General features: G+C 40.2%; 4 protein-coding genes across 8 annotated transcripts; 1 reads left to right on the top strand and 3 right to left on the bottom strand.

The window, feature by feature from the left end:
* Positions 1-261: 261 nt before the first annotated feature.
* On the top strand, positions 262-14870 carry LOC115755300 (kinesin-like protein KIN-UC). 4 transcript variants are annotated; one of them, XM_030694624.2, is made up of 21 exons: positions 262-746; positions 1766-1866; positions 2012-2134; positions 2888-3073; positions 3558-3779; positions 3885-4044; positions 4283-4432; positions 4912-5000; positions 5765-5974; positions 6148-6282; positions 8416-8598; positions 8874-9053; positions 10222-10341; positions 10485-10574; positions 10687-10804; positions 10899-10991; positions 12347-12472; positions 13451-13576; positions 14072-14215; positions 14323-14451; positions 14620-14870. In XM_030694624.2, exons 1-21 carry the CDS (start codon positions 524-526, stop codon positions 14790-14792), a joined length of 3081 nt encoding a protein of 1026 aa, XP_030550484.1. In that variant the 5' UTR covers positions 262-523; the 3' UTR covers positions 14793-14870. The 4 variants fall into 4 exon arrangements, with proteins under 4 accessions (XP_030550484.1, XP_030550482.1, XP_030550486.1 ...); XM_030694622.2 differs by having other exon boundaries at positions 10485-10613; XM_048283943.1 differs by having other exon boundaries at positions 716-746; positions 2062-2134; positions 10485-10613.
* Positions 14871-14996: 126 nt separating this feature from the next.
* LOC115755328 lies at positions 14997-17870 on the bottom strand. Of its 2 annotated transcripts, XM_048283782.1 has the most exons (3): positions 17661-17870; positions 16944-17539; positions 14997-15016 (listed from the first exon to the last, which is right to left on the bottom strand). In XM_048283782.1, exons 1-2 carry the CDS (start codon positions 17678-17680, stop codon positions 16963-16965), a joined length of 597 nt encoding a protein of 198 aa, XP_048139739.1. In that variant the 5' UTR covers positions 17681-17870; the 3' UTR covers positions 14997-15016; positions 16944-16962. The 2 variants fall into 2 exon arrangements, with proteins under 2 accessions (XP_048139739.1, XP_030550544.1); XM_030694684.2 differs by lacking the exon at positions 14997-15016 and having other exon boundaries at positions 16919-17539.
* Positions 17871-20834: 2964 nt separating this feature from the next.
* Positions 20835-21488, bottom strand: LOC115755298. Its single transcript, XM_030694619.1, has one exon. It carries the CDS (start codon positions 21486-21488, stop codon positions 20835-20837), a length of 654 nt encoding a protein of 217 aa, XP_030550479.1.
* Positions 21489-24570: 3082 nt separating this feature from the next.
* On the bottom strand, positions 24571-25187 carry LOC115755297. The gene is made up of 2 exons (XM_030694618.1): positions 24914-25187; positions 24571-24872 (listed from the first exon to the last, which is right to left on the bottom strand). Exons 1-2 carry the CDS (start codon positions 25185-25187, stop codon positions 24571-24573), a joined length of 576 nt encoding a protein of 191 aa, XP_030550478.1.
* Between the last annotated feature and the right edge of the window lie 2578 nt (positions 25188-27765).

Below are 27765 nucleotides of genomic sequence, written 5' to 3'. Positions count from 1 at the left end.
GTATCCCCGGCTAAAACGATGGAAAGGCCGACTTGCTGACGACGGATGGGGACTGACGGCATCGAAAAAGCTTCTCTGCCGTGCATCCTAGCCTTACCGCGTTGAAAGAAACATCGCTTCTGATTTGTGGGACCCCCACCACGTACCCGCAGACACGGGCGAGCGTTACCTCGTTGTCTGTCGCTAGAACAGTAGGTAGTGCCTTTTCGAATTTTCAAAACAAATGAATAATCGCGTAGCGCCATGAAGATGATCGATCGTCGTCCCTGTCTCTGACTCCATACAAAATCCTGCCGTCCCTCCACGCACACACAGTGACAATCTCTCTCTCTCTCTCTCTCGTCGTGACGGCCTCAATCTCTCTCTCCCTCTCTCTGCGACCGGTTCAAATCGTTGAAGTACTTCGACAAGGCTGTCGGGCGCTAACCGAGTCTTCGTCCCGGGAGCCCGCATTCCTCATTTTGCTCTCCGCGAGATGAGCGTGCCCTGAAGGGAGGGAAGGCGTCTCGCGATTGCGAAGGCGATGGCCGCGAGCTTTGGTTCGAGAGCACCCCACCACGGTCAGAGAGCGAGCAACAGCTCTCATGGCTCCTCTTCTGCTTCTTCTGCTGCTGCTTCGTCGTCGACGACGGCGAGAAGTAACGGCAACGCGAGCCTGGGACAGAACAATCGCCCCAAACCTCCGGGCTCCAGACGCTCCGTCACCCCTACCTCCCGAGCACACTCCAATGCCAGCGTCGACGAAGGTTCAATTTTCCTCTCTCTGATGCGTTTTGGCTTTTGGCTTCACTTGGATGGGACGGGTCGATGCTCTGACTCGGTTCGAACTGAGTTTTGACCGAGCTCGACTCGTTCAAGTGTTTCGTGGCTCGAGTTCGGCTCTGGGTCAACTTCGAAGGAATTTTGATTTGAAGCTTGAGCTCGAAGTTGAAGTTGAATTCCATTTTGTATTAGTAGGAAGGACAGTAGATATGTTTGTCGTAGTAGAACACATGACCGTGGATGCTTCGAAGATGGTCCTACGCTACTGCGTAACTGGATTGGAGATAGTGGAAAACAATAAAGCTGACAACTTGAGTGATTTCACGGCTATTTAGGACTGCTCTTTACACTCGACTTCAAGAAGAGTGCATCCACATGAGTCGCGTTTTCTATTTACTTTGCTTCTTTTGGGCGGCATCACATTTTTATCAGCCATGAAGTTGTTTCCAATGGTTTTCAAATCTAACCTTGAAAGGACCTGTATATTTTGTATGTACAGGAATTGCGACTGCAGAATGATTTGCTGATTAAAGCCCACTTTTTTTTTTTATCATAATTTCCATGATTAAGTGATTATTCAGGTGGCATGGAAATAATCAATTAGTTAAGAACTTTGTTCGACAAATGGTTTGTGATGCTTGGAACATCAGTTTTTATTATTTGGGGAACCGATGCAAGGTACAGATCCCTTTGCTGCCCTGTATTCCCTCCCACTACATTTCTTTGCCTTACTTGGACCATGAAGTTGCTGATAGTAATATCAATGTCACCGAGCATTTGCATTTCAACTAGTCCGCGTACTCTGAACATATAAAGGAAAAAAAGAAAAAAAGAAACTAGTCCGCGCACATATTATCAATAAATTGGATTTTGTTTCAATTTGATTATGAAGCTTGATGAACAATTTAATAGCAGTTCTCCTGCAGTTGAGAGAAATTGATGCATTTCGTCTGTTGCCTTTGGCTTTTCAAGTTCTCGAGTTACAGCTTGTTGAAATTTACAATTTCAGGCAGGGTTAGAGTCGCTGTCAGACTTAGACCAAGAAACTCAGAGGATCTCCTCTTGGATGCTGACTATGCTGATTGTGTCGAACTGCAGCCTGAGGTTGGTTATCTCTATTAAAAACCCAGATACGGCTTTTCTGAGTTGGCACTGAATATCTATATTGCACTCTTACTACATGAACTTTTTTTGCAAGGAACATCAATACAGCCTTTGAGCTAAGTTAAATTTTTGTCCTTTCATGTAGTTGAAGAGGTTAAAGCTGAGAAAAAATAATTGGAATTCTGAATCGTATAGATTCGATGAAGTCTTCACGGATACTGCCTCCCAAAGACGTGTTTATGAAGTGGTAGCAAAACCTGTTGTTGAGGTAAGTAATTTAAGTATATGAGCATCTTCACTGGTATGTATATGCGAATTGAAAGTGTGTACAGGGCACTAGCCTTCTGTCACAGAAACTCTATAATGGGAGAATTTTATTTGTTGCTTCATTTGTACCATCAGTGTAGAGCATTTTGGTGGAGGGGTTTTATCTCATAATTTGTAACTGACCAAGTTATAATATGGCCATCAAGTCATGCTCTAATACCCACTCTTTGAGTCTCCAACAAAGATTTCATCATATGCACATCCAACCTAATATATTTATACTATGTAAGCTACAGGTGAGGGCTCGTTAATAATTCTTTCTGTTTGCAGAGGAAGAAGAGTGATGGATGTATTAACTTAGATAATTAACTTGCCAATAACATGATCCCCCAATCCTTTGGAATTATCTACAAGAAAGATCCACAGAATACTCTAAAAAGACTTTGGACCCTATGCTTCATAAAAGGCTGATTAATGACAATAGATTTATTGCTAGAGCAGAACCAGACAAGTATTTAACCAGGTGTCATTTACTAAGTTTGAATTAAATCTAAGATGCTCTTACACTTTCCACACTGGATTACTATGCCATTCAAAAAATTGACTGTCAGATTTCGAAATTTTGGATGACAAGAGTGCAATTAGAAGTTGGGACTTTTTAGGACTAAATAGTGGTCTAGGTGTGCTATCGGAATATCTATCTCTCTCTCTCTCTCTCGGGTAGATCTGTTAGTGAGTTTTTCTTTTCCTGCAGAGTGTATTGAGTGGCTACAATGGGACTATCATGGCTTATGGTCAAACTGGCACTGGCAAGACATACACAGTTGGGCGACTAGGCAAAGATGATGCATCAGAGCGTGGTATAATGGTCAGAGCTTTAGAGGACATCATTTCTAATATTTCTCACGCTTCTGATAGCGTCGAAGTATCCTATCTGCAGGTAATTAAGTTGCCATTTGATGCATTAACCATGTCATGTCTTTACCGGCTATAACATAACTTACTGCCTAGCAAGAAAGACTGACTCATCAGCAATGTGCCATCTTTTTTAAGTGTATAAGCTAGTCGGACTTTAGAAGGTCTTGGTCTCTTTAATCAAATAACTGTTCAACTCTTCGTTGACTAGGATAAGCCTTGTGAGGATTATGTCTTTGAACTCTATTTCTCGTAATTATTTAAAGCACAAACTTGTGATATGAACTGCTTTAAATGCCAGCCACATCAATATGCTTTGTACTGAAAATAAGGTCCTGTAACCCAGAATATGATACACAAATAGCTTCTGTCTGTTTCTCATCTTTCTGAATACTTCTCTGGTTGGTTACACAAAACTTGATCAGAGCTTATTCATGAGCAAAACATAAAGATTTTAATTGTAAATTCCCTCCACTGAATTATTTATTTTTTTTACTGTTGCTTCTCAGTTATATATGGAATCCATACAAGATTTGCTGTCCCCTGAAAAGATCAACATTCCCATTACTGAGGACCCCAAAACTGGGGAATTGTCACTGCCTGGAGCCACAGTAGTTAATGTTCATGGTGTTGATCATTTTCAAGAGTTGTTGCAAATTGGTGAGGCAAATCGTCATGCAGCTAATACAAAGCTAAATACTGAATCTTCACGCAGTCATGCGATTCTCATGGTGGGCATTTTTTTTATAGGTTTTATAGACCTTAATTTCTAGAGGACCTTTTTGTTCTTTTGATTGACGTGATGTTAACACTGATGGAATGATTCTTAATCCTAGGTTAATGTTCGAAGATACGTTGATGGTGAAGATAAAGAGGAGACCAATCTCCAGGACAGGGATCAGACTGATTTACCTCGTAGCAAGCCCATTCCTATAGTTCGCAAAAGCAAATTGCTAATTGTGGATCTTGCTGGATCAGAAAGACTAGATAAATCTGGTTTGTGACCATCCTATAATATGTTCTTGGAAGCCATTATTTCCTGATCCTTTGGTGACACTCACATTTGATACTCCACAAGTTTTCTATTCATAGTTATAGAGTTGTTTCCTGGAGTTTCCATGGGAGGTCCAGTGTAGGAAGTTCTACACTTTTTCCTACTTTTTATGCTTGCCCTTAGGAATTTTGGCATCTTGAGAGTGGTACTTTATGGAGTTTATTGTTGTTATTGATGCAGGCAGTGAGGGCCACTTGCTTGAAGAGGCTAAGTTTATTAATCTTTCTCTCACTTCCCTCGGCAAATGCATAAATGCTTTGGCTGAGAACAGTGCACATATACCTTTCAGGGACTCTAAGCTGACAAGATTGCTTCGTGATTCATTTGGAGGTGCATGAATACGACTTTCAATTGTCCATTCTTAACTTAATATCAGATTTCTAGAGAATGTAAAGAACTTTGAAAACTTTGTTTGTGACAACAACCGTCTAGTTTCTAAAATTAAGATTTTAAATCATTTAATTTAGTGCATTTTCTTTCTTCAATCTTCAAATTTTAAATATGTATTTACTGCAAGACTTAGTTGCAAGACTGTTGGCGGTAGTACATATGTATGAACATATTTTCTGCATATATCTCTATACATCACGGGTTGTGATTGTAACAACAGCTTCTCGGTGGTTTTCCATGTGCAAAATAAGAGCTTCATCCGATTACATGCTATCATTCTTTCGTAGTGTTCTTGTATTCTTTCAAGATTTGAGTGTGTTATAACCATCCTAGATGAATGATTCAGTTAAGAAATTAATACTTCAAGCATATCTCTGCAAACCTTCTTCCTCAGCTTGTCATTAGTTTTTATGTGATAGGTTCAGCAAGGACCTCGCTTATCATAACGATTGGGCCATCTGCACGACATTATGCTGAGACCACTGGCACAATAATGTTTGGGCAGCGGGTGAGTAGATAAGAGTTCATTATGCAAAAATCCTGCAAATCATTTTGCAATACTCAGAGCTTGTTGACAATCTATAGCTTCTGAAGTTGAATTCCGATGTTAATTATGATATTCAGTTCATCGACACACCTGTATGGAAATGAGTTCCTCTATTGAGCGGAGAACATTGCCCATTACTTAAAGTTCTGGGATTTCTTTTTCTATCTGTTTCATTTCAGATGAGAAGTTTTTCACTGTGTCAATTTTCAGTTTGGTTGAAGTAATTAGAACGTACAAATAGCACTCTGTATACGTCTAAGAAGATAATGATCATGGTCTAACTGCTCTTATCTGCCATACAGAGCTGATTTCTGAGAATGCTTCTTTTGGTTTTTTACCTTTGTTGAGAAGATCATGATGACAGCTGTAAAACAACATTACTACAAGAAATAAAATGATAAGAATGGTCCTCTGATGGTCGTGAAAGCTGTGCTGAAGGAATACTGCTCTAGAAAGTCAAGCTGAGACTGGAAAGTGCTGAAGAAAAGAGGGAAAGAAAGAATACACGAGAATAACAGAAGTGCATGGATATCCTTTTTGTGTGTGTGAGCATGTGGGCTCATTCATGCACACAGGTGTTGAGTAGATGCATGCCGACTTACATTCATAACTGCATGTATGTCTGTGTATTAATGCGCGTGGATTTGTATGTGTGTATACGTGCATCATCTGCCAATCTTTTTTATAAAATGACGTGGAAGCTTGATCATGAGTTGCTTTTGCAGGCAATGAAAATTGTCAATATGACGAAACTCAGAGAAGAATTTGATTATGAAAGTTTATGCCGTAAGTTGGAGAGTCAAGTAGACCACCTTACTGCAGAAGTTGAGAGGCTGGAAAAGTTGAGAGAGAATGATAAGGGCAAATTGGAGAGACAGCTAAAGGAGTGTGAAGACTCTTTTTCCGGGGCAGAAACTCTAATGAAAAGGTCCGAGGTAGTTGACTCTATTGCTAGTGTTACAGCTTCATTTAATATAATGACACCTCTTAATCGCTGGTCCAGATTAGTTTCCTATCTCCGCGTCCGGTTTGTCTGGAAAAATAGAATATAGTTTTCTTATACTTTCTTCAAATGTCCCTTCGGTGATGCTTCTTCGTCTTCTTCCAGTTCTTAGAAAAGGAAAATGATCGCCTGGAGTCAGAGATGAAAGACATTTTAAATGAATTAAACCGCCAGAAAGATCAGAACGGTCTGATGCATAACAATATTTCAGAGCTACAAACACATATAAATTACATCCAGGTACCTCCTTCATTCAAATGCTTTAATTCTCTGAAGACAATTCCTCTTTCCTTACTATGTTGTTGGTGCCTTCTTGCTGAACATTTCATATCATGATAGTTCTCTTTAATAAAACTGGGGACAATGGGGCAGCATAGGGACTTGCTATCAGCTTTTCTAAATTGATTGGTATTGTGCTTTGAGAAGTCAATGTGATTTTATTGCAAAATTGGTGTTAATGCAATTAAATTTTTTTCTTATGTAACCTGTAGTAAAATCATATGTTGAAAATGCTCAACTAGTTTGACTTTTGAAAGCCACAATTTCTTCATTTTTTATTGCATTGAAAATGAAAGATTTTATCGGATCACAGCCAACCCCTCACCCTTAGTCTGGTCTAGTCTGGTCTTTTTTTTGCCTAGTACTAAGCGTGGACAAATTTAATTGGGGGAGGCAAATGGGGGCTTGGAAAGGTTTGAACTTAGGACATCCTACTCTGATACCATGAAAGATTTTATGGGACCACATCCGACTCCTCTAAAAGCTTAAGCTGTTAGATGAAGGCGTGGTTTAATATTTAATTACTTTAACAGAAATCAAGTCAAGTTAGGTAATGAGATTATCTCCAACTGTTTTTCTGATTTAAGGCACTGAACTGTGAAATCTGAGTTGTTCAGTCATATGAATTAACTTTGCTAAAGCAAACTTGCATGCAGCCAGAGCAGGTGCACTTGGTCACTGTTGGGAAAACTACTTGATTGGATGCTAAGGAGTTGGCTGTTGAATCACCATCCCAAGTGTTAATTTAAACATCACGTGACCATGACCTACTGACCTATGCCTCCATACGTTCAAGAGAGGACCAACACAACCTGAACTTCTTTCCCCAATAGGCGTAGGCAATCTCTTTACACACCTATTAATCTCTTCTGGAAAGCTTGCACTTTTTATCTGTTCTTAATTAACAATATTAGCTCAACGGGTTGCATTTGACCCCAGAGCATAGGCTTGATCTCAGGCGGGGCTCTTCCACATCTACACCCATACACTTTTTCCATTTAAAGCCCACTCAACCAACTAAAAAGTGAAGCTCGGCGCAAAAGATAACAATAAGGAAAAAAATTGGATCTAGGCTGGCTGAGAAAGCTGAATTTTTTAAGGCCCAGGCCAGGCTTGCCCTTTGCAAACTGTGTATTCTGGATTTGGCTATGCCCAATTCAAATGGAAAAAGCTCGAGACCAAGCTTAATAAGGTGATTGGCAGGTGTGTCGAACCTTGAGGTAGCCAACCCTGTGATGGAAGTGGATAGATTGGGCGAACCCCATTTAACCTGATTTGACTGTTCAATCCAGCTGCAATACCCAGCTTGTGTGTTTTCCCATTAAGTTTATGTCCTTTTATGGTTTGCCATGGGTATAGTGCTCAAAATATTGTCGATATGTGATAGGAGCTGGGTCTTGACAAATAACCCTTGTAAATTCCCTCTAATTTCATAGTGAAGTCTGTATATCGAGAATCAGCGACCTAGTGTTTTTCTCTGCATGGAATGCCTTCTGGGTTGTAATACTTCCATAGGTAATGGTTTCGGTTGCTAAGATCAACAGGGAAGAATCTGGTTACAATGCTAATTCCTCATCCTGAAACGCATTGTTTCAAGGGTTGGTGTCCTCAGTGTGGAAGTAGAAAAGGATATAACATGGAATTTAAGAATGCTTGCATTTCTCGATTTTATAAAAATAGACAAAGGAATATGCAGATAAAATCACCACAAGTACAGTCAGTCCGTAACCATTAAGTCTCCCGTGAAATACGGAGAATAACCAATGAAGTAACTTGTTTCGTTACCTTGGTCTCGGGTTATCTTGCTAGACCATTGTATGGCTTGGCCAGACCATCAGTAACTTAAACCAAATGGAGGTCCAGAAAGAAGCTTGACAGTTATCTCTCCCGTTTTACAGCAGTAACTTAAACCAATTGGAGGTCCAGAAGAAAGCTTTACAGCTGTCTCTCCCATTTTACATGCATGTACATCATGATATTTTGTTCTCGTTTCATTTTTATACATCCTTGGACTTGGTATCAAACATAAAAGGGTTACATTCTACTTACCGTTCTTCAGCCCGTTACTCAAAAGAAATTCTTTGTGGCTCTTAGGAGCAGCAGCGTCTAGAAGCATCTACCTATCAGAGTGTCCTAGCAGATACCACACAGATGTATGAGAAGAAAATAGCAGAGTTGATGAGGCAATCAGAAGAAGACCGTTCCCATGCCATAAATGTTGAGGAAAAATTAGATCATATGAAGGAGCTTTTCGGTGATCATCAGATCACAATTCAGGTTGGTGAAGAAAAACACGTATCATTTGCAGTATCCCTAATTAGGCATGCTCTGTCATGATTTTTAGAATGCATAGAAGCAGCACGATGAAATGAGATATTAGGATCTCCCTTATGATGCTAGAACGTATACTATAACTTCACATCAAGTTTTCTCAGAAACCAATATTGGTAAAGTTGCCAATTTGCTACACCTTTTTTGGATAGTCTTTTTTTATTTTAATTTACGTGTAGCTTTTGCAACCTTCTGAAGGCGGTTTTTTCCCACAATGCTAGCAACATGAGATGAAACATTGTTCTTATCAGAAGACACTTGATGGAACTACTCAGATGCATGAGAAGAAAATTGCTGACCTAATGAAGCAATTAGAGGACGAACATGGCCGTTTTGAAGCCGTTGAAGAGCAATTAGATTTGGCGAAGAAGCTTCTAAGTGATTATCAGAGCTCCATGCAGGTTTACTTCTTGACTAGCCTTTTCTCCTTTATAGTGGCAGTTAAATGAGTCGAGTGGATATTAGAGGACCACTTGTTGAAGCATTGTCCCATATTGCTTGACAACGGGTCATAACTGCTCTTTATATTCATGTTGTCTCCCTCCACCTATTAGCTTGAGCTTTTGGGTTGGACTTTCTAGCATGATATTAGAGCCAGTGCTAAACCTTTCGCGAATGTGCATGGTAAAATTTCACGTGAATGTGCATAGTAAAAAATTTCATATGCCGCTCATAATCCGGCTTGCACGTGAGAGGGAGTGTTGAAGTATTGTACCATATTTCTTGACAACAGGTCATAACTGCTCTTTATATTCATGTAGTCTCCCTCCACTTATTAGCTTAAGCTTTGGGTTGGACTTTCTAACAGCACTACTTTAATTATTAGCTCTTAATGTAACAATTTTGAGTTAATGCCCCCTTAGTTAGTAATTTGCCTTGGGATGTCCAAATTACAGAAGCTCTGCAGATTACATGCTCCAGTAAATATAAATTCTAAAGGTACAATGTTCTAAGGTTTTGTTAAAAAGTCCATGGTGTATTGTTATAAGATTCTCTCTCTCTCTCTCTCTCTCTCTCTCTCTCTCTCTCTCTAAGGTTTATGTTTTCAAGTTATTGAAAAATATTAAAAAGCATACAGGATAGTAATTTGGCACCTGGCAAGGGGTTAAAACATGGACAATAGATCTTTTTCTTATGTTGAAGGCATCTTATGCATAGCTTAACCAGTCCCTGAAGGGAACTCAATAGCATTTCTTCAGTCATAAATATTCTGTTGTTTCCTCCATATTGGCATCTTCAAGTATTCTGTCGTGCCTGAACCATGAGGAAAACTGATGAGAGAGGAATTTTTACTGGAGTCTTGACAACTACCTGGAAAAATATGTAGTTTTCAACTTTATTTAATAGGTCGGTTAATAGTTGAACTAGGATATCTCCGTGAAGTCGCATAGTTGCATTTTCTGGTACAGTACTCTTCATCATTAGATATGCATGATGATTCTATCTTAGTTAAGGTGATTCTCTTGGAAATGATGTTGCTGATGTTTAAGCTCTGTACATTCATGGGGGAACTGTTAATCTCTCATTGACCATTTTCATTATTGCTCTGTTGTTATTTTCCATGTTTAGGGGCAACAAGAGATCAACGAACTCAACATGAAGTTAGAAAAAATGCACGAGCTTCACAAGGAAGGTGCAGCTGAACTTCAATTAATAAAAGTGGAATGTGAAGCTCTTTTACATGAGAAGGTATGGTGGACAAATTTCCTAATAAATGTGCCCTATTCAAGTGTTTAGTGCAACCCATGACAGATCAAAGAATAACATGCAAGATAATTCCCAGTGGAGATAAAGACTAAAAATGATTTGTTACATGCTTATTGCAATGAAAGGCAAAGTTAACGGAAGACCTTCATACGATGAGGGAAAGACTTCTACAAGAAGAAAATCACAGGAAGAATATTGAAGATGAACTAATTAAGGTAAAGAAGCTCGTAGCTGATAACCAGAAAGATCAAAAGGTAAGTTGAGTTAGAATTTATAGAGAACGTACACTCTTTCGGTTCTGGACTGATATGGGCAACCCTTGTACAGGAGAAGCAACTAGACATGAAAGAAAATGTTGGTAAAGGGTCTACACCAAATGGTTCTAACCCATTGAAGGAGACACAATCAAGTCAGAGGACCACGATTGCGAAAATATGCGAAGAAGGCAAGATAGATCCCAATGTAGCTCACAGCTTACACCTGATTTGCTGTTAATCTTAAGGCTCATCGCAACTTACAGTTTTGTTTCTTTGATGAAGTTGGTCTGGAAAAAATACTAGCACTGTTAGCATCTGAAGATACCGATGTCCAAATTCATGCCGTAAAAGTGGTGGCTAATCTTGCTGCTGAAGGTATCTAAAGTATTGCCAATAGTTTCTAAATTTCAGTGACTGCACGGGTCAGTCCTACCTGTCTAACACGAGAGGCACCATCACTTAGGCTTTCTCATGTTCTTTTTGAAGATTGGGCGACATTTGATTTTCTCAATAGGGCATGTAATGACAATTGCTGAGGGAAAAAAAGGCATTATAATAATGACTGAAACATTCTTCTGTTGGTTGACTTTCCTAAGTGAATGTGAAGATTGTGCAGTGGTTCAGTGGTAACTGGTAAGTCGAGAAAGAGAGTAAAGCATAGTAATTGGTGTAACAATATGATGCGTGGGATTTGTCTATCTTAATGACTTTTTAAGTTAAATGTGGTTAAAAGAATGTGAAAGTTTTGAAGCTGTCCATCCTATTTTAAGTAAATACTTGGGAGATTTGCTACATGAGGATATTTGTCTTTGCTAGGCACATGACGATTTATTTTGGTTTTCATTTTTCATTTTTTTTGTTGAATGGGATTACATATCCTATTAACATATTATTACATCATTAAAAACAGTGGCATTGGGACACTTGTTAAGTTTTAGTAAACGTGCTTTGTAAACTTAAATTTTACTATGTGAAGTGACATTATTAAACTAAGTCTTCCATTTTTAAAGTGTCTTGGAAAGCGTTATTTTCAATTTTACTTAATTAGTGCCCTAGGGTTCTTGAACGATAACCATGTGATAAATCTAAATAGTAAGCAGAGGCTAAATCTTCCAGAAAAGTTATATGCAGGATAACAACATTTAGGAGGTAACCTGACTAAAAGCTTTAGCAACATGGAGATCCGAACATGAGGATTATCGATGGTTCAACTAATCATATTACTATCTACATAACACAATGGTCGTGACCAGATTTCTTTCCTTGTCAAAATTCTAGATCACTGCATGATTCGTTTCATGGTCTCTGAGTGATTTTATAGTTTAAGTTATGCTCCCTGCAAGAAACTCCTCGTATTTTTTGATCTATAAATAAAATTTGCCGGGTTCCCTCGTCAGTTGGTTTTGTCTTTTCTCATTGGCATTTCTTGAGAATTGTCCTTTTCTTACGTGATTTTCAACCGCATGCCTAGGTCTCTGTCCTTCCTGTAAGTCTTCATGTCCACTAAACTGACATGGTGGTGAATCTAAGAGTCCAGAGCATATGAATTTGGTTATGAGGGAAAGGAGTCTAACCTATATTCTTAGAAATTCCCAGGAATTGCATCCATCACTATTGTATCCCAAATTGGGAGTAAATAATTTTCTTTTATCTAATCTGCCAGACCATCTAGCATGCTTGGTGATGCACCTGATTTGATGCTCTGTCTTCAATGTTATTTGTACTTCCAGACATTCATCAGGAAAAAATTGTGGAAGGAGGCGGCTTGCATGCACTGCTTATGTTGTTGCAGTCATCACGAAATCCAACTGTGCTTAGAGTGGCCTCTGGTGCCATAGCCAATTTGGCAATGAATGGTAGTTCAAATCCTTCACATATCTTGATCTTAACATTGAGGCTTCTACTTAACATGTTGCTAATTGAGTCTTTTTTTTTTTTTCCTTTTAAGAAGAATCGAGTCTTAGGCAAAGTCTTTGATTGAAATGGCGCTTAAATGTTGCTGGTAAAAGCTTGCAGAAGACAATATAGTGATCTACTGTTATTGACTCTATGCAAGAAGAAATTCTTTACAACAAAAGCTAACCAACAAAAGGCAGTGTACAATTTCCCCTGATTTCCTGAACTTGCTGGAGATTTTCTGTGAGATAACTGGTTAAAAGGACTCAGAGAACATCTTACTCAGTGAAGTAGAACTAGCTTATACAAAATGAAGATTTTAAGAGCAAAAAACTAAGGATAGCTGACATTAAAACTCACTTTCAACTTCTGCAGAACTAGAAGTTTGTACTGTGCTTCCCAAAACAGTATGCAAGCGGTAACAATCAGAAATGTCTGACTTACTACATCAAAGTCCCATGTACATTCGATTGTAGGCTGTATCAGGGTTCTCACTTCTCACGTTCTCACTAGTTATACCCACTTAATATTCAAAAGATAGGAAAATACTTTCTAGAAGCTTGAAAGCCATCGTGTAGACATTCTGGCACATCGTGCTTTGACCTGTGTTTTTGCATTTTGAGAGTAACAGTGACAATCATGGCCATCTTAGTCGAGGAAATCGGTGAATAATCTTGACATTGTACTATATGTATTTATTTAATTTCTCTCTAATTTTTTCTTCAGTTTCTTTATCACTTCTGAGATAAAGTTAAATGTGGAGAACATGATAATGTTAGTAGTTCTAACTGAAGCCATCAAACCGGTTTGCTCAACCTTTCCAGATTTGAAAGCTTTGGTGCTAAGTTGTTCATCCCACTGGAGTAGTGTTCTAATGGCCTTTCATTCACTTGACTCATTATCTTACTAAATCCAAGTACTGTGCTTGTCCCTGTTAGAATTGAACCAAGGCTTGATAATGAGCAAAGGAGGTGCTCGGTTACTTGCAAATGTAGCATCTACAACAGACGATCCGCAGACTCAAAGAATGGTAGCTGGTGCAATTGCTAACTTATGTGGAAATGGTGAGCTGATGTTATCTTTGACATGAGTCCGATGCTTTAATCTAATCATGCGTTCACTACTACACCACATGAATAGAGAGTGTCGTGCCAAAACATGTTTCTTTTTTCTTAGTCACTCTCTGATGCTATTTTTTGGCTCATTCTTTCGAAAGAAAAAAAGAAACTTTTTTGGATCAGATAATTTTTAACGTATACGCCAGAAACTAGCGAAGAGTTTCTGATTGGGTTTGCTGAAAGCTCCTACATATTTATTGTAATTCAATTATGCTGGCTTCTTCATCCTCTCTAGTTTATCTTCCTGTGGTGAGAAACCCAGCCATTTGGTCTTTAACCTGTACAAGCTCGTTTGGGGAACGTGAATTGAGGGGAACCAGGTTTTTAATCACACTTATATATGATTTCGATATATGATAAAAGAGGTACATGTTGCTTCTGCTTTCTCTGATGAAGCATGTTTATTCAATGGACTGATGCCCTGAGATTTGCATGTAACAGAAAAATTGCATGTGATGTTGAAAGAAGATGGGGGCCTGGAAGCACTTCTGGGAATGGTTAGATCAGGGACTAATGATGTCACAGCACAGGTTGCTAGAGGAATTGCCAATTTCGCCAAATGTGAATCCCGAGCGGTTATTCAAGGTTAGTCACAGCTTCTCTTCAGGATGTTACTAGATAACACTTGGTAAACCGATGGCCTCTGTTTTTTTTTTTTTTATCGTATCTAAATCTGAGTTGACTTCCTGTAGGACATCGGAAAGGCCGCTCACTTCTCATGGAAGATGGTGCCCTCGAGTGGTTGCTTGCAAACAACGACTGCGCTTCTACTTCAATCAAGCGCCATATCGAGCTCGCTTTGTGCCACTTGGCCCAAAACAGTGAGCTACTCGTCTATACATTTGGTATTGGTGAATTTTGACCGGAAAAAAGGAATATTGGTGAATGAATGATACGACAGAAATACTTCAGTGATATGAATATTTGGTAGGCATCACATTATGCTTGCTTTTCTTTTGTTCTTCAATGGAGTCACATTGCTCTTGCAGAGGATAATTGGAGGGATTTCATGTCCAGTGGGGCAGTGAATCGAATGCAGAGGATTTCGGTCGAATCCAGTAGAGAAGACATCCGGAACCTAGCGATGAAGACTTTGAAGCTCTTCCCTACGCATCAAACTGACCTGTACCCTACACATCAAACCGACTTGCACGGTGTTTAGCCACTTCCTGAAATTATTGCAGTGCATAGACTGTATATTGAGATGTAACTCCTGTTTATGTTCTTAGTAGAATTGTACTAAACTCATTATATTGACAATGCATTTTTATAAGCTAAAGATTACATGAGCCATGTTATAGACTTCCAGTGGACTTTCATTTCATGCTTTGCTCCTATTTAACTCGTGCGCTGCAAAGGACTTCAGATTTCAGAGGAAAGATCAAACTCAGTACGTACACATTTCTGATAAAGGCATCTGCTAAGAATAATCCTTCTCCGACTGCTAATTATATTTTATCTTTCACTAAGAATTATTATTATTATTATTTAATTCAGAACATTTAGCCTAGATATCTGATATTGCCATAGAGCCTGCATATGTTGAACTCCGTTCATTGATCACAACTAATGCTATTAACCTTAAGACTACGTTTGATCGTCAGGTAAAAATCATAATGTGTCTTGTAGCTGTTCAGGATAGGTTAAGAGCCCAGATAAAAAAAACATCCTAGGGGAGGGGGTGAGATAAATTAGGATAGGATTTCTCAATAGAGTAGACACCACCTCTCCTTTGATGTCGGGCTGTCACTCCAGGGGGCTCCCTCTCCTAGATGGTAATGATTGTCCCGTGTGGCCGCCTCTCTAGCGGCGCTAAGCTAGGGAATCTAGCGGTATAGCCAAGTATCTCCTAAATATATAGAAAAAAAATTCTTTGCACAAATCTTTAATTTCGAAAATTACCAAAAAAGGTCTTAAATTTATCGTAAATGTGTCAATTCAGTCCTAATTTTTTATTTTTGCCAATTGGGCCATAGACATTCGACATCGCCGTCCTACATGACACTACCAACGGTGACATTGACAATTATTAATGATATTTTTTCTAGTTTTTATTTTTTATATATTTTCATCTTTTCTTTTATTTTCCTTTATTTTTCTTTTCTTTTCTATTCTGTTCTTTCCTTTGCTTTTTCATCTTACTATGCCCAGCGAGGGCGTCGTGGCCCTCGCCGACCAGTTTAAATGAGAAAAAAAAGAAAAGAAAAAAAGGAAAAAGAAAATAAATGTAAATATAAAATTCAAAAGAATATTAAAATATCATTAAAAAAATTGTTAACATCAAGATCCGCTATGCGACGTAGGACGGTCGGTGCCCACATCAATAATCACCAGCCAAAATTAGCCAAATTGATTGAATTGGCACAAATGCAAAAGTTTTATAACTTAACCGGTAAGGAAAAAAAAGTTGACTGAATTGACAAAATTGCAATAGGTTCAAGAGATTTTTGATAATTTTTCCCAATTTTCATTGGTCATAAGTTTCTATGTTGATTCAAGCATATATGTGGACTCGTGTGTGGTTATGGTGCTCGTCATCAGTTGCCGTGTTAGACTGATGTGCTTGGAACCGTGTGACATGACCAATATCGCATTGGCATCTTTCTATTAGGTGAATTAAAGTTGGATGACATATTAGTATGGTTAGAGTCAAGGGAAATAGATCCCCTAATATTGCCGGGATGAGATTGATCAAATCAGGCCGTCCAAATCAAAATGAATGACCTAATTTGATCCATGTCACCTCTTCAAAAGGATGGGGGGGAACTATGAGAGAGAATTTTTAAAAATTTTGAAGAGGTGACATGGATCAAATGAGGCTATCCATTTTGATTTGGACGATCCGATTTGATCAATGTTACCCCTAACATTGCAAGGGGATCCGAATCCAAGAGTCTAAATTAACTCGGTTACTAGTCCCAAAATCATCCAAACTCCCTTTCATTGCTCACAGGCTCACAGCCACCCACCTGCTAGAGCGGTCACCCGCCTCATAGGAGCTGGCGTCCACCTCTAGCCGCCACCGCGCCAGCCTCGCCTCCTTGTCTATGGCCGACACCACGGGCCGCACAGACGCTTTCTGCCCCTAGTCATATCTCTCTCTCTCTCTCTCTCTCTCTCTCTCTCTCTCTCTCTCATACCCGAATACCCGAGGTTCAGTGATGGTGATCGAAATAGCAACTCCAGTTATGCTCTCTTCACCTAGTCATCTTCTTCACAAGATAAATTTGGAATTACAACTTTGTGCAAGCAATAAAAGAACGCATCTTCCACGACAAGACTTCCTCATGATAATAAGTCTTATGAAGCTTACAAAGTTTTCGAACATGGTTTTAAGGATCTCTAGGAGGACTATCTTTGCGTATGGGTCTCTCTGTGAACAGCATACCATACGACACCGTGAAGAAGTATATCATTAGAGCCACTCCGACTGCTCCCACCAGCACGGTCACCGTGCGCACCGCGTAGTCGCTTCCGCACGACAACTTCCCGAGCTTGATCTGAACCACGTCGACCATTGCCAGGAGCAAGAACAAGCACCCAGTCACGGTCCCGTATATCGCCAGGTAGAACGCCACGAGGCTGAACGTCTGCCTGTGAGGGTTCGCGTACTGCATCCTCTCGTAGATGTAGAGGACGATCTTCACGGTCTTCCCCAGGAAGCCCGAGAAGATGAAGAAGCTGAAGGACGAGATCTCGTAGAAGATGAGCCGCTTGCGGAGCTTCGCATCGGGGTCGCACTCAGGCCGGTCCTCCTCGAGGCTGTGGACCTGACCGGGGTTCGCCAGCGAGAGGCCGACGAACATGGCCACCGTGAACCACGAGTTGAGCCCCACGATGTCGTCCAGCACTTTCTGGAAGTACTTCCTCTCCTCCACTCTTGCCACTTCTTCTACTTTCACCTCATTCCTAGAGAACGAACAGGAAAAGGTGCAAAAATTTAAAGGCATAACGATTCACGTGGGCAGCGCAAAAACAAGAGACAGATCGAAGGATCATAGTAGAAGTTCGAGAAAGAAAGAGAGATTACCCGTTTCTGGGATTCGCCATGAAGAGATGTCCTTTCTTTTTTGCTCCTGTACTGTATCTTGTCTTGTTAAGCCTTTAGAGTTGAGGATGCAGCCGCGCGCCGAGGTTTAGGATGGAAGAGAATTCACTTTGTTTTCCCTTCCTTTAAATTGAATCTTGGTGCAATTTCTGACCACACATGAATCACGTAAACGTGCCGCGCGACTACTCGGTCCTAAACTCTTTTTTCTAAATCGGGCCGATTGAACCACAAGGATATGTCGGAGTCATATATGTGATTGACTCTATCCACCATATCATTATAAAACTTAGAACTCTGCTAGATATTAGATGGAGTCCAGAATGAGCTAGCATTACCAAAGTCTGACCCCAGTCCATGATTGCGAAGCATCGTGAAAGCGGAGATGGCGATCCTCACGTGCACCGGAGCCACCATCTGGACACAGTGAGCTGGACAGCCAGCGATGCTGATGTGCATCCTCTGTTCAATATCCTCGGACGTGAAGTTTGTTAGTTGTTGGTTGTTGCTACCGACAGCTATATTGGTAGGTTAGAGTTAAACGTGGAGCGCGCACAAAATCTTGCTGGGACCACAGGGATGGCAACTTCATCCGTCCATGTGACTTTACCAGGGAAAAACACAAAAAAAAAAAATCATAAACTTATTGTAATTGTACATGTCCAGTTCTAAAATCTTTCTCCAATTGAGACTTAAAACATTTTTCATTTATGCCAATTCAGTCCATCCGATTAACTTTGACCGGCCGGCTCTAACGTGACAATTTTTAATAACATTTTAATATGTTTCAGTTTTATTCTTTCTTTCTTTTTCTTTTTCTTTTTCCTTCCCCTTAAACCTCCAACCAGAGGCAAGGGCCGGCCTTGCCCTCGCCGTCCTTGGGCAAGGTCGCCCTCGCTTTTGGCTAGTCGCCGACCTCGCAATCGGCTAGAGGAAGAAGGAGAAGAACAAAAAGAATTAAAAAATATTAAAACATTATTTAAATTTGCTCACGACATTGTATCCAAAGTTGGTCAAATGGACTGATTTGACACAAATGCAAAATGTTAAGAACTCAATTGACAAAAGAAAAAAATAAAAATTTAGGATTGAATTTATACAATTACAATAGATTTATGATTTTTTTGGCATTTAACATTCTCCCTGTTTATGAGGCCACTCTGGCCTCAGCGACTGCAAACGAAGGACCTTCCTCTTTTTCTATACATGTAATTTGGAGTATCCGGGAGAATATTACTCCCAAAAACTAGGTTTTGGTTAGGAAATCTTAGATAAGGTAGGTTCATATTTCTTTGCTCTTGGCCTAGGCGAGATGCGAGTGGCCACGGGCGAAGATAGGCTTGCTTGCGGCTAATGAGGAGATGGTCACCTTCGCTTGCGGTCGGCGAGGCCCTTAGGCTACATGGTGATGGTTAGGGTAAGGCGCAGGCAGCTGTGGGCAAAGCGGCCGTGTCCTCACCGGCCACCGGTGAAGGCGGCCCTAGCCTTGCGGTCGGCTAGGCCATGGCGAGGTTGGCTTGGGTGAGGCCGCAACCCTCGTCTAGTGGTCGGCTAGCTCTGACAACCATTACTAGCCATAGTGGAAAAAGAAGAAGAAGGAAAAGAATAAGAAATCCAAAAAAAAAAATTATAAAAAAAGGTTCACATTAGCACTAGCCATGTCACATAAGACGGCTAATGTTTATACTAGTAATTTTTGGCTTAAATTGGCCAGATAGACTCAATTAGCAAAACGTGAAGATGTTTAAGAATAAATTGATCAAATTGAAAAGTTCATGATTGAATTGTTACAAATGTAATAGATTTAAGACTTTTTTGACATGAAATAACAATAGATTAATTCAAAATATTTTACATTTTGACTTAGTCCGTTCTGATATTAACTGCATGATATAGCTACATTAACTCTATGTGTTGGCATCCTTAATGAGGTGAAACCTATCATACGAATCAAAAGTGAGATATATAACCCCGTGTAAGATATTTCGCTCTTGTTTATCTGGCTACTTATAACTAGTCAGATCTATTTTTGATTAATCGCTAAAGTATGACGAGCCGTGAAAAGATTGAAAGAGACGTAAGTGGGCAGGCAGCCCATGGAGAAAGTTGTGGCTGGAGCATCATCTGTCCCCTCCGGTCTTTGGCGGAGCCAGCACCGGCACTGCTTTCTATTTCCCATTAATAAAGGAATTAATCACCAGCAGCCTGTAGTTTTATTTTTCTTATTTTTGGCGAGCTCAGAGTCTTGCGCATATATCGATACTTTTATTTTAGAAATCAATTTCTGACTAAAAGTTAATTTTTTTTATTTTTGATTTTGAGTAGAAGTTGATTTTTCTAACTTTTTGGGAGAAGTAATTTTTTTTAATCGGTTCTAAAATTACTTCTGGAGTAAAAAAAAAAATGCTCCAGAAGTAAAAAATGAAGCTACGTAATCAAATGAATTTCTGCTCTAGAAATTGCGTAACGAAACGGATTTCTACTCTACAAGTTGCGTTACCAAGTAGATTTCTATCCTAGAAACACTTCTGAAATATAAATTCCACTCTAAAAGTGTAATCATGCGCTCTATTTTGTGTTTTTCGAAATGGATTAAGAGTAACAGTAAATATAAAAAATTCTCTGCTGGTTTGAAAACATATCTTACTCGAGCGATCTTTTATATCATTGATTCGAGAAAAGTAAGAGTCATAATCATCAAATTGAGAGTTCTTTCCAACTTTTTTTTTTGGTTGAAATATTTGTGGTATTATCATGAATAGGATTAAACCTAATTCTATGATCACTACACGAGATTTTTCTTTCTTATTTTCTAAGCAAACTCTCGAGATGACTTAGTTGATCAATGATTTATGTTTCGTAGTTCGTTTGTTTTGAAGAAACATATCGATCAATTTTGGTTGCATATGATTTCCGTGGTAATCCTCAAATCAAGGGTGGATCAGGCCGTGTTTGCATAAAATTGTAGGTGATGAGTACTCTGTTTTTCTCTATGAACGTTTCGAGAAGTAATCAAAATTGCACTCGGTGAGTCAAGACACAACGTACATACATGGACCTAAGATAGATCGTCTCACTGGACATATGTTACATGATAAGTCCATCGAACTTTTAGGTTGCCCTTCTAATTGACCTCTCGCCTCTCGCCTCTCGTCGTCACTCCTTCCCAACCGCGACGGCAACGCCCTTTCCGGTCTCTGCCGCCTTGCCTTGGGGCGGCGGTGGAGCGTTCCTGGCGGTGAACACCAGGCCGTAGGTCACCACGGTGAAGTAGATCAGCAGGCCGAGGCCGATGGTGCTGACCATGACGGAGACGGTGCTGACTGCGAACTCGCTGTGGCACGAGAGCCGGCCGAGCTTGATCTGGACTACGCCGACCATGGCCAGGAGCAGCAGCAGGCACCCGACCATGGTCCCGTAGATTGACAGATAGAACCCGGCGAGGCTCTTCCACTGGCGGTGCGGGCTCTTCACGGCGGCGCCGGGTAAGCCCTCCCGCTTCTTGGAGATGTAGAGGAAGATCTTGACGGTCTTGGCGAGGAAGCCGGAGAAGACGAAGCAGCTGAAGGAGACGATCTCGAAGCCCACGAGCCGCTTGCGTATCTTGGCGTCCGGGTGGCAAGTGATGTCGTCCTCGAGGCTCTGAACCTGGCCCGGCTGGGCGAGGGAGAGGCCGACGAAGACGGCGACGGTGAAGAGGGAGTTGAGGCTGACGACATCGTCGAGCACCTTCTGGAAGTACTTCCTCTCGTCCACTCCCTCCTCTTCACCTTCTTCCACCGCGGGTTTGCTGTTCTTGCTGTCAGCCATGAAAGAGAGCTTAGGTTGAGGTTGGAGAGGAATTTTTCGTTGGTTTGTTATCTTGCCGGAGGATCCAATGACATTATGGTAGCCTTTAAGGGAGAGCGATGATAACATGAGAAAATTTTCTTATGTTATCATTGGTGGTAGAACCTAAGCTTGTGCTTTATTTATTCCGGGAAAAATGAATCGTTTTTAAAAAATATTTTTTGCAAAGTCATTTTCCAAAAAATGACTATATTTTTTTATATTTGATTGAAATAAGAAAAAGACTCAAAAAATATTTTCCGTTATTTGACGTGAAAAATTGAATTTAATTTTTCTCCATGCACAACATTCAATGATTTTATATTTTTTTTGTTTTTTCTTTTCATTTTTTATTGTTTTTAAAAAATTCGGATTTTCTCTCTCTATATCTTCCATAATTCACACTCTCTCTATCTTTCCTTTCTCTCTCTTCAGTTCTTGATCTCTCGGCCATGTTGGAGGGTTTTGAGCCCTGCCACGTCCCGCAACAGAGCAAGTAGAGAAAAGCTCAGATTGGCGTCGTCCAAAAAGCAGACTCACCCGCCTTCTTGCCTCGTCGAACTGCAGCCGTCAACCTCCCTGGGTGCGCCGGCTTGCTCACCCTGAACGCCTCTTGCCCGATTTGCTCACCTGCACCGGCAGCTGCCACGTCGGTTGCGCCCACGACTCAATCTCCCTCGTCAAGGAAGAGGGAGAAGGCACGAATCTAATTGGCTTTGTCGGCGGCGGTGGCAGAGGTTCGTCCTCGTCCTAGCGTGAGGCCAGGAGCCGAGCCTTTCTCGAAGCCGGCGACGTAAGGCCTCGCCTGTGGCCGGCGACAGGCCGAAGGAGAAGAAGAAATAAGGGAAAAAATAAATAAAGAATCTGAGCTTGTCTGGGCCTGGGTTCATTAAGGCCAGGCCTTGGACCCCCATCCTGGGGCCACGGTCCCTCGAGATCGAGCTCAAAATTCCCAAGATGAGGCTTAGGTGCCTTGAGGCCGAGCCCAAGACCCTGGTGCCTGGCTCGGGACCTCGACGGCCGAGCCTCGGACATTGGCACCCGGGGCCCAGGCCTATGTTGGGACTCCGACGGTCGGACTGGGTTCCGCGAAGGCTCGGCATATGTCCACATGCATGATATATCCGAACTTTTCTGACTCGACGACGTGCACTTGTAAGAGACTACACACAAACCGGCGGTTGGAGTTTCCGAAACTATCATGAGCGGAACATGTTATGGTTTGATCGCTAAATCTGCACATACGAACCAATTGTTTAACTATTCGTATCACCCCTTGAGAATTTTCAACAAACATTTTGTAGCATAATTCATCTAGTAATGTCTTGATCAAAGGCGACGGGCATGGTTATTGGTTCACGACATAAATGGTGCCCATCTGAAAAAAGTCACTCGTAACTATTGGATGTAATTATTTATAAGAGACCAGGAGTTCATCCATACGGGGATTGGTCGAGTGATTAAACTCTTGGTTCAAACCCAACGAAGGATACGTTCAAATCTAAGCATATTTCACTCAAATTAACCTTGCAGACCATGCTCGTTATTCTATTTTTCACATGTGTTCATGAAGATTCACAGGTTAGAAAAAGCTTTGATAGTGTGACCATGTTAAGCTTACCACAAAAAAAGTTTCATAATTTTTTTTGTTATTGTTAAATGATAATGGACGGTCATCCTAGAAGGGTCCTTCACAGATTCAAGGTAAGAAATAATAATAGAAGACCAAGACTTTTGTGGTCTTGGTCATTAGAAAATGACAGTTCTGTCTCTTTTCTTTACAGATGAAAGACGACGACGTTATTTATGTGGGTCGTGCATAGTCGTTTTAAGGAAACTGAAATCACGTACATCTATGTTGCAATTTACTGGTTAATCAGTTGCTAGGGACTAGGGCTTCCACCGACACGACATAGTCTTTTTCTTTTTGCTTATTTAATTGTGGGTGAAATGAAACCCTAGATCAATGTAGTTGATCCTTGAAATCCATATCAAAAGTATGACAACTTTGGCTTACTTAAGAAATTAAGTTGCTAGATGCAAGCACTTATCAAGCTAGTCCTCTCCTGTGGCCGGTCGCCGAGGCTTGGCAACCGTTGGAGAAAGAAGGAAAAAGTAAAGAAAAGAAAATTAATAAAAAAAAATATATTTAAGACATTCGATTTTTCTTGAAAATTGGAATTGTCCATGTTAATGTCGGCCGTGCCACACAAGACGGCCAATGTCCATATTAGCAAATATCAAATAAAATTGACCGAAAGGACTAAATTGAAAAATTATCAAAAATATTTTGGCTCAGTTAGCACAAATGAAAGATTATGACTAAACTGGCACAAATATAATAGGTTTATGACTTTTTTCTTATAATTTCCTCTAGAAATAACTCACCCAAAGTTGATAAACATAGTTCGTGAGATACATGGTGCTCGTCATAACTGTCCGATGTGATTGTCCAATAATAGACCAAGACTTCATCCATAAAGGGTTGATAGAGTAATTAAGAGCATGCTTGATAAGAATTCCGTTCTCAGGAACAATTCCTGAGTAGAAACGATTTTTTTTTTTCTGATTTTGTTCCTAGCAATAATTTCTGAGCAAAAGAACACGTTTGGTAAATGGGCAAAGTTTCTATTCCCGGATTAGAAAAAGCGCAAAAATGTGTTTGATACTATCCTAAAAGTTCCTATGTGCAAATATAAGTACATTCGCGAAATGGATAACACTAGCTCTGATATTATGTTAGAAAGTCCAATTCGAAAGCTTAAACTAATAGCTAGATGGAAGCTACATGAAAATAAAGAGCATATAGAACTCGTTGCTAAGTGACGTGGGACAACAATTTGAATACGACGAAAATCACCCAAAGACTCACAAGAAACATGGAATGCATGATAAAGATAACACCTTCGCTTAAAACATGACATATATGGACCTCTGACATGTCGAACCCGACACAAACCTACATCCAATAGAGCACGTCTCACTGGATATATGTAAAGTGATGGTTCCTGCACATTTTAGATAGCCTTATTGATTAACTTCTTACCTCTTGTCGTGGACATTCTCAGGCACATGCGGGACGGTGCCCTATTTTTTTTTCTTTATTCTTTTTAAGTTCCGCGTAGGCAATCCTCAGGCCGTTGGTCACTGCAAAGAAGAAGATCAGCAGGCTAAGGCCGATGATGCCGACCATGATGGCGACAGTGGTGACTGTATACTTGCCGTGGCATGAGAGCCGGCCAAGCTTGATCTGGATGACTTCGATCATGGCCAGGAGCAGCAGCAGGCACCCGAGCATGGTCCCGTAGATCGAAGAATAGAACCCGAGGAGGCTCTTCCACTTGCGGAGGGGCTTCCCCTTCCCTTATCCAAGGTGGAGGGGTCCGCGTTTTCTCTGTCTAGGGCATCCTGCTTCTCGGAGGTGTAGAGGAAGATTTTGACAGCCTTGCCGAGGAAGCCAGCAAAGATGAAGCAGCTGAAGGAGGCGATCTCAAAGTATACGAGCCGCCTGCGCATAGTGGTGTCCGGGTGGCAACTGGGGTCATCGGCGAGGCTCTGAACTTGGCCCGGCTGGGCATAAGAGAGGCCGATGAAGACGGCAACGGTGAAGAGGGAGTTGAGGCTCACGATGTCGTCAAGCACCTTCTCGAAGTACTTCTTCTCGACCGCTAGCTTTTCCATTCTGTTTATTATGCATGGTTTGAAGGAACGTGTGTCCCTCGGTATAATATTAATTGCATCACGTGCATATGAACCCAACTCACATCAACCATTAGATTAGGTGGGTCTAATGTTGATGTTAGTTGTGTTCGAATAATATAAAATTGTTTATTTCTGATGTTGAGCACGCCGGTTGATGGACGAGAAAAATGCGAGCATTAAGGAAAGAGCCATAAAGACTTCAACATGGTTTCGTTTCCTTAGACAGATTAAGCTGTTTAAGTTGTTATTATTAATGATGTGTCATTGTTATGTTTTCTTCATTAAAGGCAATCATAAGCGTTTGTAAGATCCGATTCCTGTATAAAGGAATGTGATGATGAGTTATAAATCAAGCCACAAGCACATCCCTCAAAATAATCTCAATAAGAAGTTCTTCCTTCAATTTCTATCGTGCTCTTATTCCAAGCTTCCAAAGCTTATTGTTATTCTTTTGGTTCCAACAAGTTAGGCTCACATGGTCAGTGTCCACAGAAGTTCCTTTCTCTAACCTTTAATTTGCCATGTCGCCATCTTTCTAAGTATATGATCAAAATTTTCGTTTTTGAGCAACTATGATGTAAAATGACTTATTTGACAGATAGTTGTTTGGATGCACAAAAGGTCATATTGCTGATACATATGATAGCACAATAACATGCCCCGGAATACGGTATAAATTGGATATGTGGCTTGTGAATAATTGCAGACCATAATTTCAGGGGGAAAAATTTTGATTATTTATCGTATTTTCTGTGGATCTTTTCTAGCTCCGAAATTTAAATGGTTAGAAAGAGTGTGAAAAGAGCTTTGCAACAACATAATACTTCGCAGTCCTTGGACTTTTGTAGCTCGAGATCTAAAATCCTGAAACACAAAGGTTTTCTATGTTTTTTAGCTTCCATAGGCCAAAGGACGAAGATGCCGACATTTGCAGTGTCAGTTAGTGAATGCCACACGTCGCAAGTTGATGGGTGCTGACCAGTGACTATGCACTGGTAGAGAGGCTAGGTGACGTGGCGGATGACTCTCGACAAGAAGTTGACGCTATATCACGTGTCGGGCTACGAAATACTGATGACGCTAGCGTGATTAGTACTGTCATTACCCCGTCGACATTGGCTTGCTGACATGTCGATTATAATATGATATCCAGAAATAACCATACGAAATTTGCTATAAAATGAATGTTCTGTTTGTGAGTAATTGCAAACCCTAATTTTGAGGCCGAAACTTTGATCATTTATCATATTTTCTGTGGACCTTTTCTAGCTTTGAAATATATGTAATTAGAAAGAGCTAAATAAAGCTTTGCAACAGCATGTTATTCGCAATTTTCAAAAGTCCGCAGCCAAAACTAGGGTTTTCTCCTCTCTTTTTTTTCTTTTTCTTTTTTGCTTCAATAGGCCAAAGGAAGAAGATGCGACATCAACGCTGGCTATTAAATATTAATGAACACTATGAGTCAAACATTGATCGATGGTACAATCACGAAATATATCCGTCACACACACAAAAAGAAAAAAGGATAATATCATGACATGCTTATATTTCATGGTATGTAGCTATTTAAATACCTGTCACATGCCTTCATACTAAGTCCGTCTATAAAAGGTTTTTCTTTATACTACCGGCGTCTCTTTTGAAATTCCAGCATTTTAAAAAAGCCAATCACTTCCCTATGATTCTTGCTTGTTCAAAAAGACATTTAGACCTTTTCTTATTAAGAAGCCAATTTGTACTACCCACATAATTAATATTGCTCTTGTTAATCTCGCTACTTATAACTGATTAAATGTCAAGGTAAAAATCTTCTGACCAAGTTGTAATAGATTGATTGAAAGCGATAGGGCAGCTCATTCTGTCACATCCCTCCCTTCATGGAGACAGCGTTGCCCCTGTTTTTCTTCCCGTTGGTTATGGAATTAATCACCAGCTCTCCTCGGATATGAACGCAAACAAGAAAGGGAGACGGAGTCTCAAATAATGTTTTTATTTTTCCAAATGGATGGACAGTAACAGTAATTATAGAATATTTTACTGAGTGTAAAAATGAATTTACAGAAGCGGTCTTGTATATAATCTATTCAGAAGAGTGAGTAATTCTAACTTTTGGGAAAATTACCAGAGAAGTCCTAAATTATTGCAGTTTTGTTAATTCAGTTCAAGACTTTTTTATTTTTTATTTTTACCAATTGAGTCCTAAACCTTTTTGCAATTCTTCCAATTCAATTCATTGGTCCGGTCGACGTTGATGCAAGCTTGACGTGGAAATTTGTAATAATTTTATTATTTTTAGATTTTTTAATAATTTTTTTCTTTTTTTTTTGTTAGGTTCGGAAGGAGGCCACATGCCATTGGACAAGGCCTAGATCCAAGCGAGGGCTCGTAGGCCCTCACCTAGTGGCAGGCGGAAGTGCCCTAACAGAAAAATAGAAATTTTTTTTGAAAAAATTTGAAATAAAATTTGTGTATGTTAATGCCGTTAGCGCCGGCCGGCCAAATGGACTGAATTGACGTAATCGCAATATGTTTAGATTTTTGGTAAGTTTCCTCTGAC

Source organism: Rhodamnia argentea, chromosome 8 (assembly GCF_020921035.1).
Source record: "Rhodamnia argentea isolate NSW1041297 chromosome 8, ASM2092103v1, whole genome shotgun sequence".
NCBI lineage: Eukaryota > Viridiplantae > Streptophyta > Magnoliopsida > Myrtales > Myrtaceae > Rhodamnia > Rhodamnia argentea.
The sequence above is the reverse complement of the archived record's forward strand: the minus strand, read 5'-3'. Positions and strand labels throughout refer to the sequence as shown.